This window comes from Ylistrum balloti, unplaced genomic scaffold, assembly GCF_031769215.1.
Source record: "Ylistrum balloti isolate Yb309-2 unplaced genomic scaffold, AGI_CSIRO_Ybal_v1 Utg370386, whole genome shotgun sequence".
Lineage (NCBI taxonomy): Eukaryota > Metazoa > Mollusca > Bivalvia > Pectinida > Pectinidae > Ylistrum > Ylistrum balloti.
This window is the reverse complement of record NW_026782268.1, coordinates 1543660-1561477: the sequence shown is the minus strand read 5'-3', so window position 1 is coordinate 1561477 and position 17818 is coordinate 1543660. Positions and strand designations below refer to the sequence as shown.

Below are 17818 nucleotides of genomic sequence, written 5' to 3'. Positions count from 1 at the left end.
ACTCTAAATCATAAGGATCAATTTTCATACTTTGTTGTTTATGGAATCTCATTTATCAAACTTTGTATAGACATGTTGAATTCCTAATCAAAAATTATTCCAGATATTGACTACATGTACATTGTTAAACTTTGCACTAAATCCGTCCTTTTAATTGTTGAAAAAGACAACACTCTTTACCATGTGCTTGATGACCATTTTGATGAACAGATGTTTATGAAACTTATTCATGTTGTTTATTTCAAATTATTAGCATATAGCATAAATGATGCTATAACCCTTATCAAATTTGTATGAAATATTTGACTTTAATTCATCAGTTTACTATGACACTTCAGTAGACTGTATAAAACTTACTGTTTGCTGTATGTATAACATTTTATATCAATTAAGATATTTTGTGAATGAAAATTGCCTTATATCTGCAATATTCAAGATAAATTATTCAACATTATAAATTCATATATGCAACACCTTGATTTTGTATATGTTGTGTAAATGCCACCTTTATAATACTTGTTTTTGATTTTTGAAATCATGATAATGACTGATATAATTTATGAATTCATATATACAACACCTATATATATATTATATATGTAACAGACGCCTTCATTGGTCGAAGTAGCCTAAATATAATGCAATATATATATATATATTGTACCATATACTTGTGTAACTTTATATGTATTTATCAGATAGTTTACAGGTACATAGATTATAAATATATATAATACAAATATAAAATTGTTGCTGTATTCTTTGTGTATATCTACCAAACCTATTGATAAAGAACTACATAGGACTTTAGACTATATAAACCTACATACCTATTGATGAAGAACTACCTAGAACTTTAGACTATATAAACCTATTGATAAAGAACTACATAGGACTTTAGACTATATAAACCTACATACCTGTTGATAAAGAACTACCTAGAACTATAGACTATATAAACCTAATTACCTGTTGATAAAGAACTATGTAGGACTTTAGACTATATAAACCTACATACCTATTGATAAAGAACTACATAGGACTTTAGACTATATAAACCTATTGATAAAGAACTACCTAGGACTTTAGACTATATAAACCTATTGATAAAGAACTACCTAGGACTTTAGACTATATAAACCTATTGATAAAGAATTACATAGGACTTTAGACTATATAAACCTACATACCTATTGAGAAAGAACTACCTAGGACTTTAGACTATATAAACCTACATACCTATTGAGAAAGAACTACCTAGGACTATAGACTATATAAACCTACATACCTATTGATAAAGAACTACCTAGGACTATAGACTATATAAACCTACATACCTATTGATGAAGAACTACCTAGAACTTTAGACTATATAAACCTACATACCTACTGATAAAGAACTACCTAGGACTAAAGACTATATAAACCTATTGATAAAGAACTACCTAGGACTAAAGACTATATAAACATACATACCTATTGATAAAGAACTACCTAGGACTAAAGACTATATAAACCTACATACCTATTGAAAAGGAGCTATGTAGGACTGTAGACTGAAAAATCATTCGATTGCTAACTTTTGGTAAAGTTGCGAAAATGTAATAGAAAAACAGTAACAGAATATGAGAAAAAACTTTCCACTTTAAATGTTAATAAATCGTGTTATCTATATGTTTGTTAATTGTGTCAGGTATTCCCGATGTAAATTTTGAGGTCAGCATGCTACAGTTACTCAGGAAGGAAAGATAATGAATCATTTATGTTATTTACTGTAGTTATGTATGTGTTTTACTCCTCAATGTTTACGATTGCCTTCTCTTTGCTCATAATTTAACATTTGTCTTCTGGTGCAAAGTTGTGTATCTTCATAATAAAATGAAAACACACTTTATATGATGTGTAAATGATGTGAAATTTTGTTTTTATTCAGTAAGAATAGTACATGCCTCATCAAAACACCACTCAGACACTTGGGTATATGTTGTAATTTGGGATGACATCAATTTGGTTTTGACCTATTTGTGTTTAACTATGTGGCCGAGATTTATGAGGAAACAATGTTATTACCCCAATGGAGTTTTCTCCAGAGAATTGTGTTAAAATTTAAACTTTTATTCAAAACTCAACAATAGTTTTAGATACATGTCTTGAAAAATAGCTTAAGAACATCTAAAATTACAGGATTCATTTTCAACTCGGGTTTCTTTTATACACTATAAAGGGATCTTCCTGTAATTTTCAACTCGGGTTTCTTTTATACACTATAAAGGGATCTTCCTGTAATTTTCAACTCGGGTTTCTTTCATACACTATGAAGGGATCTTAGTAATATATTTCCAAAGAAATGTTTTTATGCTAAATTATAGATATCAGTGAATTAAACAAAAAATGATATACTTCATTAATTTGCTATTGTTTAAATTTCTTTACTCTTGAATCAAATGTGTGATATGTTTGAGCAAATCAAACGATTTGGCAGCTGTTGTGATTTTTTAACAGTGTCTGATATTTTGTTTATTTTGTATGTTATTTTCATGTTATACAGCTTCATAAATTTTTCCAATTCTGCGAAATAAATTTTCCGCCCTGATGAATAGTTACATGTTGTGCTGTTTTTTCAACGCATTGCATACAGTCTGTGATCCTTAACTGGAACAACCGGACTGGACATTTTTGTTGATACTCCTTGTGTTTCCCATCAACTTCGTCGCGAACTTTGTTTGCTAGTATTTGAAATAACTGAGCTTGACTACGTCAGCCGGAAATTTGTTTTATATAATGAACCAGTGCTCGTTGCTTAGTATAGGAAACACTCTATCATTTAAAACGTTTCTGAGATGCAGACGGACGAAGAGGATAGGGAAGTTAAGATGCCAGCGTTACCAAAATTTTGGGAAATGTCTTCGTTTCTTTTGATGCTCGTTTCTACCTGTATGCCTGGTGATTTCATTGTTATTAGTGTATAGTACTATAAGAAAATAACATTATTTAAAACTTTAAATTTCCTTTGTAGGACGCCCGATCTCGTACTTTATCAAGGACGCCCCTATTCATTGTTGACCTTTCCTTCGGTCATATTTCCCCCTCGTTTCATTTCAGATTTCGAAGGCAGGTTTTGTTTTCAGGTTGATAATCTTACTGTACGTTGTTTGTGTTGAAAATTGCGATAAACTTTACATATTCATATTAAGAAACTACCACCCAGTCGACCAGCTTTTGTTTTCGAACGTTGGTGAACTTCACGAAGACTTTTTCTGAACAGGTAACACAGACCATGTTAAACCCTGACTTACAAGACGATGATTAGTCCTAAAATCATATTGTTGACAATTTTATTCTGTGATACGTCATACCTCTCCAGTTATTTGCCGATATCAATTCTTACTTATAACGTTACAAACAGAGGAAATTTACCACTACGTTTTGTGATGGGTATGATGGCTTCAGTTTCCGATTTCTGAATAGTAACATCGCTGCTACACCAATCTAGTTTCAATCTGTCGCTATTGATTCAACATTCAAAGGCTTGATCTTAATTCCTCCTTTGATGGGCAATGTTGAAGAAAAGACAATATGTACGATATTAAGTTAGACGTTTATTTACATTGTTCCTGATGTTGCTATGTTTTGAGAGCGTGACATTACGTGGGTTTTCACATGACAAGAATCGTTAGTGTCTTGTGATGAATTGAAAACATCCGACTGAAAAACGGTACAAGATGAAAATTAAATGATACGGAGAGATGTTTTATCTCGGGGTACATGTTATATTATCTGGCACTAGTACTTGTACCAGTTTGCCAATACGATGTAGCGTTATTGATGTTTGATGTTACTACTGTGAACTACATTCACATAATGTACCAGTATATAGATTGAAATTAAGACCCCAATAAATAATGGGAAAGATGATTCTTTTTTTTATTATAGCATTTTAAAAAAAAATAAAGAATTATCTCGGATATAAAATTAGTCTTTTTGGTACACAAAAAAACTTTTTGAGACATAACTACAAGTCATGATAGCAATAGGGGGATCTAAGTTTTCCAGATTAAACGCTGGTTCACCAATTAGTTTTGCAAATATTATTTCCCTATTTCGTGCAGCGGCATCGAACTTACTGGTGTTTGTGAACGCACATGCAAAATTTTAACAAAGATATTTCGTAGCTCTTGTTCAATTTTATTTTAAAATAAATTCAAAATATATATCATAAAGAGATAAGTAAGAAATGATACTGAAAGTGGCTGAGATCGTGTTCATAGAGATTCCTTGGGGCCTTTTTTTATTATTGATGAAAACCGAATAAATTTTATCCTGGCTTCAGTAGACGCAACCTACTGGGAAAGATATGTTGCTTGTTTAAATCCTTTTATGTCACAGTTTACTTAAAACCGATATGGTCATTCGAAATTCAAGCAAAGTTTGTGAGGGGAGAGATACAGTTGAAATGAAACCGCATTTTGTTTCTGTCTTCCTTGCACTGCATAATATTTTGATGTACGGAAATGCACAACGTTTTACTTCTGTAGAAATCTATTTCCGTTTGCCCGGGCTCATGGCACTCTGCAGGAAGTTGTACATATCCGCTATTGCGGAATACTCTTCTGTTTGGCAGTGGAACCCCAAATTCAACTTGCAGCTTCGTTTTCTACAAAACCAAAATAAAACATATGAACTGTGGAATCGTGGGAAATTTATTTATTTCAGCGTCAACATATCTGATCAATTTATCACAGCGTCAACATATCTGATTAATTTATCACAGCGTCAACATATCAGATTATTTATCACAGTGTCAACATATCAGATTATTTATCACAGTGTCAACATATCAGATTATTTATCACAGCGTCAACATATCAGATTATTTATCACAGCGACAACATATCAGATTATTTATTACATTGTCAACATATTAGATTATTTATCACAGTGTCAACATATCAGATTATTTATCACAGTGTCAACATATCAGATTATTTATCACAGCGTCAACATATCAGATTATTTATCACAGTGTCAACATATCAGATTATTTATCACAGTGTCAACATATCAGATTATTTATCACAGCGTCAACATATCAGATTATTTATCACAGCGACAACATATCAGATTATTTATCACAGTGTCAACATATCAGATTATTTATCACAGTGTCAACATATCAGATTATTTATCACAGCGTCAACATATCAGATTATTTATCACAGCGTCAACATATCAGATTATTTATCACAGCGTAAACCTATCATTATTTATCACAGCGTCAACATATCAGATTATTTATCACAGCGTCAACATATCTGATCAATTTATCACAGCGACAACATATCAGAGTATTTATCAGGGCGTCAACATATCAGATTATTTATCACGGCGTTAACATGTCAGATTATTTATCACAGCGTCAACATATCAGATTATTTATCACAGTGTCAACATATCAGATTATTTATCACAGTGTCAACATATCAGATTATTTATCACAGCGTCAACATATCAGATTATTTATCACAGCGTAAACGTATCATTATTTATCACAGCGTCAACATATCAGATTATTTATCACAGCGTCAACATATCTGATCAATTTATCACAGCGACAACATATCAGATTATTTATCACAGTGTCAACATATTAGATTATTTATCACAGCGTCAACATATCAGATTATTTATCACAGTGTCAACATATCAGATTATTTATCACAGCGTCAACATATCAGATTATTTATTATAGCGTCAATACATCAGATAATTTATCACAGTGTCAACATATCAGATTATTTATCACAGCGTCAACATATCAGATTATTTATCACAGTGTCAACATATCAGATTATTTATCACAGCGTCAACATATTATATCACAGTGTCAACATATCAGATTTTTATCACAGATTATTTATCACAGCGTCAACATATCAGATTATTTATCACAGCGTCAACATATCAGATTATTTATCACAGCGTCAACATATTAGATTATTTATCACAGCGTCAACATATCAGATTATTTATCACAGCGTACACATCTCAGATTATTTTATCACAGCGTCAACATATCAGAGTATTTATCAGGGCGTCAACATATCAGATTATTTATCACAGCGTCAGCATATCAGATTATTTATCAGGGCGTCAACATATCATATCAATTTATCACAGCGTCAACATATCAGATTATTTATCAGGGCGTCAACATATCAGATAATTTATCACAGCGTATCAGATTATATCAGATTATTTATATCACAGCGTCAACATATTTATCAGCATATCAGATTATTTATCACAGCGTCAGCATATCAGATTATTTATCACAGCGTCAACATATCAGATTATTTATCACAGCGTCAACATATCAGATTATTTATCACAGCGTCAACATATCAGATTATTTATCATAGCGTCAATACATCAAATCAATTTATCATAGCGTCATCATATCAAATTATTTATCACAGCGTCAACATATCAGATTATTTATCACAGTGTCAACATATCAGATTATTTTACAGGGTGTCAACATATCAGATTATTTAACAGGGCGTCAGCATATCAAATAATTTATGCAACGTGTCATCAGATCAATTGATTCGCACAATACCTTTCATTATGGATAGCGTTGAGAATATCCGTGAGAGTGGACTGCATTCTTCCGATAAGCTCCCTTTTATTGACAATATCGTCCACGTATCTGACAAGAAATGTCAAAAATACAGTTCAGTACAAGCCAGTGTTAAGGTAACTGACATAAATTGGAGTTTAACGCAAAACGATAGTAAATATCACAGGAGGAATAATAATAATAACGTTTTTAGTATTTTTTGCGTAATTATCATTATAAGCTAGTATTGTATCACGAATTTATATGTCAAATGACAAAAATTTCGTAGTTAAATATAAATTTTATTTTTTGAAACAATAATTGCGAAACAAGCTTTCAGTTTATATTAATCACTCTTGTTGACCCGGATGAGATCACGCGCGAGGTCTTACTGAGGCGAGCGTTACCATTGCGCTACCTGGCCACCCAAAATTTCGCAGTTTTTCCAAAATTTTACAGCAAAATGTGTCACTACACGCCCTAGCACCCTTGTATCATCGTCTTTTTCAATTTGTATATCTTTTGCGAATTTATTCCATTTTCGAAAATAACGAGCCCTTCGAAAATTACATCCTAAATAATGTCATATCTACGTACCTTTTCTGTAAAGGGGACAAATCTTTCACGCTTCTTACTGAGCGTTTTCCTGGACTGTTAGGGTTACTGACCACGTCTATGAAACCCTCGATAGGATCTATGTAACCCATGGAACAATCCGTAGCAGAAACAAAACATGAAGGTGCTTCACTGTCAACAGATGGCAAATATAGTCTTATAAATGACAGATATGGATAAAAGAATGACGAAGTTGGATACCTAAGTCCAAATATCATGCATTTTATTTTGTTTTTATATTTAAATGATGTGTTTTTCTTGGAAATCTAAATAGAATGATATATAGAAACTGTCAACTCGGCGTACAGATTTGAAATTATGATATTAGTCTTTTCAACCTACCAGAAAGTATTTATTTATAAAAAAAAATATTGTAAACGAGTTTCATTTGGTGAAATAAATGTTTAGCGCAATATCAAGTTTTTGGCAAATAAGCTCCACCATGAATTAGTGCATCCGTCCTTGTTGCAGTATAGAAAAATACAGAAAATTTGCGAAGTTATATTTCAGTGCAAACCTGTTTACTTTATGTTCGGTCAAACTTACTCGTTTAAGAATTTCTTCAGTCTCCGCACCGCTCGTACCGCATCTACTAACTTTTTGCTGACGTCATCAAGGTTCGACACCAAACTGTAATAACAATTTACAATGTACAATACCAAGGTCGTTACATTACTCAAAACATACAAACTTCAGCAAAAATGGGGCAAAGCCACAATTGGCCGGGTTGCGGGATGAGTGCAATGTTATATGGTATCTATAAGACAGTTAAGGGTGTTTCATTTGTTGAGTATGTAGAATATTTGTTATAAGAGAGAAAGTTTAGTTGTATTTTATGAATTGGTGCAGAAGAAGGGCATTTGAAGAAAGAAGTTGCAGCCATTTTTTATTCAGAGATGTTCAAAAAATAGACAATGGACATCTAGAACCATTCCCTGGCAAACTGCGGAAAATAACTAAGTTCCAAAGCCCGGAAAATCCAGAAAAATCTACGGAATGAATCCATAATAAGAGGTACACATCTTCAACATATATATAAACATCCTACAAAGTTTCAAGCTTCTACGTCAAAAACTCTAGGAGGAGCTGATTCTACAAAACTGGTACCCCTTTTCCCCACCTGCCTGGCCGCCCGACATTCACCATTCACCACCCGGAAAATGAGAAAATTGGATTTCAAATTATTCATAGAAAGGGTTTGTAACCTAAAATAACTTTAGTACGAGTTGACCAGTACGAACAAGAGGTCGAGTATTTGATAAGAGTGGAAACAATTTGTGTAATAAATCAGAGTGTTGGACAAAATTGTACTAACAATTGTAAATATCTGACGGGTTTATAACTAAAGAAAATCAATTAACATAGGGATTTTGTGACTTGAAATCTCCTATATTGAATTGATCTGCTTATATGAGTTATGCTGTAAACCCTTTACTATAAAGGATATATATACATGAGCATTGTAGAAGTAATATGTCGCCAGATGGCGTTGGTAGATAATGGTCACCGCCAGATGGCGTTAATAAGTAACCTTTTTTCCACAAATGTTTGTCAATCATTCCAAATCCTTGATTTGTTCGCTCAATATTTACACGATTTCTCGAGCAGTATCAAACGACACAGAATGTTAATAAAAGATTTAAGACCTCCATTGCTTCAATCATCGGTTAATGTTAACATAATTTGTTCCGTAGAGCCGATCACACATAGCAGCGCCGGAAATTACTACCGTTGAAAAGAACTGAAATGTTCTATAATCTTAGTTCTTTTCTCGTATGTGTGAAAATATCTTTATGTCAAGTTCATTATAAGAAATGTGATCAGCTCTAGAGTGTTACTTAAGATGGTGGTGATTTGATTGAAAGGAACATAAATAAGAAGCGACGGAACTCTGGTTTAATTCAAGTATAATAAACATTGGCTATCATCGCTGTAAACTACATGCCGTATTTTAATTCAATCGAATAGTGATCCGGGTCAAAATATACACATACACTTGCAAATGTCACGCTTAGTATTATTATATAGTCCCGACATGGGCGCCTTTGTGAAGTAGGTCATTATTCACTCGTACCTTGGATAGGAATCGAACCAGGACCTTAGGTTTATTATTACGACACTCAACCGAGAGAGCTAAATAGAGATTCTGTCTAGCCAAGCGTTATGTTGCGGCTAGTATTTTACCAGGGTCATTTACTGGACGTTCTTTTAAGAATTATCACGGATATGAAATTTATTAAATTTACTGAAATCTGGGGATAGCGTATCTCCATATCTAGATTTTGACATTTCTTCCGGTCATTGGATTTTCCTCCGTCACTTCCTTGGTTCAGGTCTTTAGCATCCTAGAGCTCTGCTGTATCTTATCAAAGTTTGTAATAAAAAGGTTCCAATTACTTTGGTGTCTTTTTTTTTTTACAATTTGAGAATAGTTGAATAAAATAGGCGACAAAAGATGAAAATAGTCATAATAATGGTAGACCATGTAATTTAAAGCAGTTATCAATATTTACAAAATAGATGCTATCAAAGATCTAATATCAGCTGGTGACACTGCATATCCTACTGCTTTTAACGGTACAATAACACACCAGTAATTATTGAATATATACTATGCTGTCCTAGTAGATATTAGTCATACAATGATGATGAAAGTAGTTACTACACAAAAATGTTCTTTGTACTAATTGATTATAATAAAATATCTTATGTAACTATTGATGATACAAAAATGTCTTTTGTAGTTATTGATGACACAAAAATGTCTTTTGTAGTTATTGATGATACAAAAATGTCTTTTGTAGTTATTGATAATACAAAATGTCTTTTGTAGTTATTGATGATACAAACTTATCTTTTGTAGTTATTGATAATACAAAATGTCTTTTGTAGTTATTGATAATACAAAAATACCATGTAATTTTATGGATGATGCAGAAAAATATCTTGTAATTAGTTATGATATCAAAATCCTTTATTTAGAAGTAAGTACTACTTCTCAATAAAAAAAATGTAGTGATGTTATAAAGATCAACAAACTAGCTTATAAATAAAAATAAAAAAAAACGTTATTACTTACCTTACAATGTCGTCAGATGAGTTTAATAATCTAAAATCATTTTAATATTTTAAGCCTACCAAAAGAACATTGTAACTGTTACCAGGCAATGCGATCCAATAACAAGATTCAAAGTGACACATACTCTTTCATAAATATTTTCTCCTTGTTTCGATTTCAAAGTGATTTTAAATAACAACAGATATACGTATCTCTGAGGTAAGTACTCTGTCACATTAGCCAGGAAAATAACAAGTAAGATCAACAGACATGACCAACAAAAATAGTGTTAATGACGTACAGTTACGTTCACAGTGACAAGGCGGATGTACTTTGTCAATATCATTCACATAACTGAACAAAAGGTCGTTTTGTCGATTTCGTTAGAACATCTCACATTTCTATGTCCAATTGTGCACGTGTTGTATACAGAGTTTGTCTGGCTAAGGTGACGAAAGGTATTTTGAACCTGATGGCGAGAGTTACTTTGTACCAGTGGCGTTAAGGTCATACCGGAGTAATCAGTTATTTTCAGAGAAAATGGGATAACTCAGGTAATATTCGAGGCTTGTAATATCTCTCGTCAATTTCAACACAGAAATAATTTCCCATCGATTGCCCATTCAATTCGATTTCGAAATTCGGGAATTAAGTTCTGTGGAAAAGAGAGCTGATTTACCGTATTTCATAGACTCTGACTTCTATTACGTTCAGGATTGAAAAAAAATTACATTTCAAATTCTTTTTTAGCTTTAAATGTATATGTAGATCATTTTCGTGATGAAACTAAATGCTTGATGCAAAAAGGGTGTGTTTTACGTAATGGGCTACGACAGTTTTTTAGCTTCGCAGATTATACTACTTCTGAATAACATTAATTTACTAAAAAGAAATTGTATTTTGGAGTTTTTTGCACACAAATTTGAAATTTTCATCTTTTTAAGCAATTTCTGAAGCAATGTTTGCTACGGTTTAAATCGAAACTACGAAGCCATATTCAAATGACCTAAAACGGCTCAATACCATACAATTTTCACAAATGACAGTTCGTATTTCTTACATACACCAGTTCTTGGCGTCTCGTTCAAATGGCCGCCTGTTTTAGTTATTGATTACTTTATTCTCTCGTTTTTTTATCCTGATATGGTGATTCCAGTATCATTTTCCGAACAATTTCCAACTTTCAAGATAATATGTCCATACGACACTGGTGCATCAAATCGCAAAGAAGTTCATACAACAAAATAAATGTCAACGAAACTTCCGAAAAGATAGACCTTGATTAACTCTGATATTTATTCCATATAAAGTTTCGAAGAGGACAGAAACCAAACATTCTTCTGTAAAGATTTTTTTCTTCCTAAATACAATATACATGATGCATGGTTATGAAGATTCTTTAGGGAATTGCATGTAATTTTTGACCTTGTCTTCAGTGTGCTTAAAATATGGTCAGGACATTCTGAAAATTTTAAAAATCCTTTATTCTGTATATGATAAAAAATAATGATCAGGTTACTGGTTGATTGCTTGTGACAAATCTTCGTATGATAGTTTTTTACTTACGTTTGTGTGCCCGTATGAATATCCTGAGCTTGGGCGGATGCAAACAGACCCAGAAATGAGGCAAAAATAAGACAAGCGCATGCGTCAACCATTCTAGTGTAAGCGTTCCGTAAAAAGTACAATCTGTAAAATATGACAACACAAACATTAGGAATATTTATCGAATGCTTAATTAGATAATGATGAAGTTATATTTTACAGGAACAATACCATGTTATCAACAGGCCAATGAAATGTAATAACTGTTTTAATAGACGTTTTTTTATTTCTATAATACGCCTCGTATTAATATACGAACTGATAAATTATTAAAGCATGTTGCTTAGTTTTAAAGAAATATTGATAGAAGTTTATACTCTGTGGAAAATATATGTTAATTCCATTTGAAATGATTTGAATTATTGTGATAGAGAATCAATACTTAAGGTCTTTTGTTCTTCTATAAGAAGTGATAAAATCCTTCGATTTCTCATACTTATATACATAGATAAAACTTGTCTATGCAGAAGACAGACATGTGATAACTCCTTTTCCTTAAATTAAGAATTACCTAACAACGTATTCAACATTATTATACAGCTGATCTGATAAATGAACAATAAATTGTTGAACCCTGGGAGGGAAATTAAAAACGATCGAAAATGATATCAACAAGATGTAGATTTATAACACCGTTCTATACAAACTTAGCTTTAGATCACGTGATAGTCAAAAAAAAGAAATTAAATCGTACAACCCCACCCCCACCCCCCCCCCCCCCCCCCCCCCCCCCCCCCCCCCCCCCCCCCCCCCCCCCCCAATAAAAAAAAAACAAAAAAACGAAAAACAAACAAAAAACCTAAACAAAACAAAACATCAGCTTAAGAGGACATGTTCATAAGAATATTTCCGTTACATATTTTTAATGAAAGTTGACGATTCATACGAATGTTAAAATTTCATATTATACAAATACCCCAAAAATGTGATTAAATTACAAATGTTAGTATAGCGACCACCTTTGTGTGACGTCATGTCGTTTTGCAATTGGATATTTTTCAATGTAATGTAAGATATTGATCTATCAAAGTCATTGACTAAAGAAAGAAAATATGATTCGAGCTACCACTTTAGACTAGTGTTAGATGTTACAAATACACCTCATAAGATAGCCGAAAGAAAACATATGTTAATAAACAGAAAAATGACTTATCAAATCATACACATCTTACCCTTAAATACAGTTACAATACAAAACTTCGAGCGGAAGATATTATCTCGCGTATATATTAAATTTACAAGGAATACCTTGTTAAAGACGGGAAGTTCGTCAATACACAGTATCGACTTTTTTGTGTGTTTGAATAAACGTGTTCCATGAAACCAGAAAGCAATCGAGTGTAACTGGCTGTCCTGAGTTAGATTTAGTTATACAGGCGGGGTTGCTAGCGTAAACTGTATGTCCTTATTTTTGAGAATGTTCTTGTTGGCGTAAAATACTCGCTTTCCATTGTTGTTGTATGTACATTGGCAGCACAAAAGGTATAGACTTCTCCCTGGCTGTGTATTCACGAAATTAGCCGTAAAAAGTGCAGAAGGGTTTGTGGTGTGTGATGTCTGGTCAGGCGAAATGATAGGGAAAGTGATATAGTTGTTAGTCAGACAGCAAGGCCTCGCACATGTTTGCATTGCATCATTGTATAGTATAGGAAACTGCTACTCATAGAAATTACTTAAAAGAAATAAAGCCTTTCTCTCTCTCTCCCCCCCCCCCCCCCCCCCCCCCTCTCTCTCTCTCTCTCTCTCTCTCTCTCTCTCTCTCTCTCTCTCTCTCTCTCTCTCTCTCTCTCTCTGTGTGTGTGTCTCTCTCTGTGTCTCTGTCTGTATGTCTCTCTGTCTGTATGTCTCTGTCTGTCTGTCTGTCTGTCTCGTTTATCTCCATCAGCCCTTCTTTAGTTATTTGTAAACATATTTGGTTAAATGTAAAATCATTATATTTCGTTTAATATGCGAGTACTTTTAATTCACGAATATGCATATCCGTGAAAAAAAAAGCTACTTTTCATCCTTGAAATCATGTGCTCACGAACATCTATTTGTACTTTCACCCCAACGAAAACATTTTTTTTTTGACAATATGTAATTTTGGCCATAAAAATGTCAAATAGTGATAAAAATGATGTAAGTTCATGTTTGATATTCAGTGTGCGTCTGAATGCATTGACTTGATTATATTTGGATTCATATTGTACAATAGACATTATTTTTATATCTTGTCATTTATATTCAACATCGTTATTCATCCTTACAATCATGTTTATATTTCCATTCGACTATTACGCAAAAAGACACAACTGCATCACGCAGGTGTTTCGTCCTTCCACGACTCGTCCGTGATCAAAGATCCTGGGAGCGTGTATTAGGGAAAGTAATGAGAGAGGAGGACCCAAGCTAATCAAAATACATGTTAAAAAAAGGACACAAAAATGAATGGCAAGGTAACCAAAAACAACCTTTAATACTGAATAATTCTAAATTTGTGTTAATTGTGTGTTATTTTTGCACATGCCTGTCGTTTTTACTATCTTCTAATAAACACTAAGTTTATATGTGCATTCCATACGATTTTATTTTTGTTTAAATTGTGATTAAATTTTTGATTCAATAGGTTTTCATTTATGCACTGGAACTGGAGTACAAACTATTTGCAACGAGCTTTAAACATATGTCTTTTCGTACTTCGCTGATTTTTCTTAATACCACGACTTGAGAATGTTTGAGTAAGGGAGTAACAGTTCTCTCAATATATACACTTAGCAGAAATTGGTTTTCATTCTAAGCTATCATTACTACAGGCAAATTTAGATATCACAATGACAAAGTGTCGAGGTTTGCCTTGAAAAGCCTATCATTAATGCTAACACTCTCTTGGACTGACCGCGACAAATACTACACTACTTAACAATGTGTGATTTTAAACATTTCTCTCAATAAAAGGACACATTGAATGGTATTGTTTCTAAAAGCAAGACGTTCAATGGCGCCATGTTATCTATGTTTTATAGACTACTGCGGGAAATCGATCGAATTCTTATTTTGTCGTCGGTAATGTTTCTTTTATTTCGAAGTACAGAGAAATGACCAGCATTGTTTTTTTGTTGTTTTTTTTTTTTTTTTTTTGGATTTTTTTTTTTTTTTTTGGTGTTGGGGGGGGGGGGGGGGGGGGGGGGAGGGGGTTTATGAATGTATCTGTAAAGCTGAAGTCGACGAATTCCGACGTCAAAGTATTGGCAATTTAATTTAAAACTCATGCATGTTCTGTTGTAAATCTTAATGAGCATTAACTGTAATACTGGTTCTGTCCTTAATAGTTTTCATCCTAGTAATAGTCTCAATCACGAAGTGTTTGTAGCTTATGAATCCCAATCCGATTCAGCAGAGAAATAAAATTCTGTCTTAAAAATCTTATTCGTAGTTCATACATGAATGGCCACTGAAGACGCATAACTGTAGAAACACACGAGCATCGAAGCTGTAACATCAGATTATGATAACAATCAATCATTGTCAAATTGCTTTATTGTTTATAATATACTGCATAATCAGTTATATTCGCGGTGATTAGCTATTTCGCGATACATTGACATGACCGCAAAATATAATCCTTGACATAATGAGACAAGGGCGTGTTAAACGTCTTTTCACATCCAGATCGCGAAATATTAATTCGTTAAAATATTATTCGTTCGTTTTGAAAGAAAATCTTTACCCGTAAAATTATTAGATATGCGGCAATGTACAAGGACGTACTTTCGTCATATCCTTTTGTTTTGCTGAAAATCAGTTAACCCATTGTTGTTTATCGATGTTAACAGCCAGGGGCATTTAAAGTGTTGGAAAGCCTGAGTTCGTGGATACAAACCACCGACCTGTAGTCAGTACCTGTCGAATATCCAAAGGACCTGCTAGTGCTAAAGTACTAGTGTTATTCTTATTACATTCTTAACGGCAACACATCAAGGGTTATTAGGACCACAAACCGGTGAAGGACACCGCTATCCAAAAAGGAAAAACATCAAACAAACCAAAAGGTAAAAGACAAATGATCCGAGGAGCAGGGTTCGATTCTCTCTACCCAAAGTGGATTGTGTTTCTCAGGAAACTGAGAAAAAAAAACAATACACCTTATACTTAGTGTTCGGCTAGAATTCGACGCGCAACCTGTTGTTTGTAAAGGTTAAGATCCGGTGAATTTTGAAAAAATAGTTGTTTAACATTTTAGTTGATTTATATCAAATAATAAAAATCTTTACATATGTACAGTTTAGTCAAATCAAAGGTCAACATTTGATAACTAACCACAACCAGGGCATTGAATCCGGGACGCCACTAGAAAACCAGTGTAATTACAAAGCATAAACAACACGTTCTATGACGTGTTAATAACCTCGTAAACCACCTTAACTGAACCGGTGTTATTGGTACTTAAATGGTTATATCGGGGCAACAACATTGCAGGTATGGAAACAGGTCAAAACGATGATCATAAAATCTTCTTCTCTTGATAGGCTGCCCTTCATTATATTGGTTTTATATGCATTTATTGATTCTAGATCTGTCAATGAAAACAGAAAGCTGTATGGAAATTCTCGGCATCGTGGGATCAGTTGATGCGAAAAGGTGACGTAGACCAATTTCTATGACAAGGGAAAGACTGTTGTACACTTTTATACAAAGTACACGAGCTAATTTTATTTTCTATTAAGATGTATGCTATATGTCTTGAAAGTGTATCATTTTCCGTATTTGTAGTATGCAAATGAACAAATACGTCATGAATACATGAATACTAATCAGTAAACCATTAAGCGACTGACATCAAGAAAACGTGAATCAGAGTAAGTATCTAGTTGTAAGTAAAATAAATGCTATCGATTCACGTGTTTCGGTTCCATCAAGTACTTTGAGTTCACGGCTAAGAATTATAACCTTTGTTGTCACACCGATGTGCAATCATTCGGATTCCATTCTACACAATTTTACAATTTGCATACGTAAATTCGATATTTGTCTTATTTAAAGTTAATCTGCATTACAAAAAAGATTTTCTCATCCTTAAATCCTTAAAAATATTATTCTATACTATGCTGTATATAACTTGTGATGTGCTCTCTTTATCACAAGACCTTATAAACCAGAAAAGTATAGAAAAAATCGCGAGAAAAAGATGTTCTGGCTTAGCTGTGTATTTTACATTAAAACCTATTTACATATATTTAGGAATACCACAATACTGTGGATGGTGTAAGTCTAGGATTAATCAATCTAAGTTGTTCACAGAATTCAAAGAAAAAGTAAAATATCTAAGGTAAGGGAATCCAACAATTGTACAGGGAAACTAGGATACGAAGTCACATTTGAAATATAACATTTTGATCATGAATCATGTTGGTCAATCCAATGCTTTTAAAATGTTATAACTAAGGTACAAAAACTAGCATTGGACAACTGAGAAGTTTACCTTGTGCCTTCATACAAGTTCACATTTCATAAACAGAAATAAAAATTATATGTTTCTTACAAACAAACTCTTACCTCATAGTTAAGAATACGTCTTGGTAACTTCTTCAGCGTGCTAATTAGTGCAGGTCGCAATTAAGGAAATATAGAGATCGGTCACCAATAGTCCTCTTTACACTTAAGTTTAGTTAACACAGGGAATCCGGTGATATGATTGGCTATGATGTTTTTGATTCTTGATATTACACAATGGACAGCAATGTCTAGGAGATTTTTGAAATGTTCTACTCTAAACTTTGACTAAATTTCCAATTCATATTATAGAATATGTGACTGATGAAATTCATGTTGCTCAATCCACTGCATTTTCTAAAGAAGTGATATACATATAAAAAAAAGATATATCTAAAACTGATACTTATTCAACGTATAAGACTTCAAAATTCAACTTCATGTGTTTC

The 17818-nt window shown here is 33.0% G+C and overlaps 1 protein-coding gene across 1 annotated transcript; it reads right to left on the bottom strand.

Moving 5' to 3' along the window:
* Positions 1-4539: 4539 nt before the first annotated feature.
* Positions 4540-17437, bottom strand: LOC132554159 (uncharacterized). Its single transcript, XM_060218461.1, has 6 exons — positions 17433-17437; positions 11859-11981; positions 7781-7864; positions 7217-7366; positions 6620-6709; positions 4540-4654 (listed from the first exon to the last, which is right to left on the bottom strand). The coding sequence occupies exons 1-6, from the start codon at positions 17435-17437 to the stop codon at positions 4540-4542; spliced, it is 567 nt and encodes a 188-aa protein (XP_060074444.1).
* Positions 17438-17818: the final 381 nt, after the last annotated feature.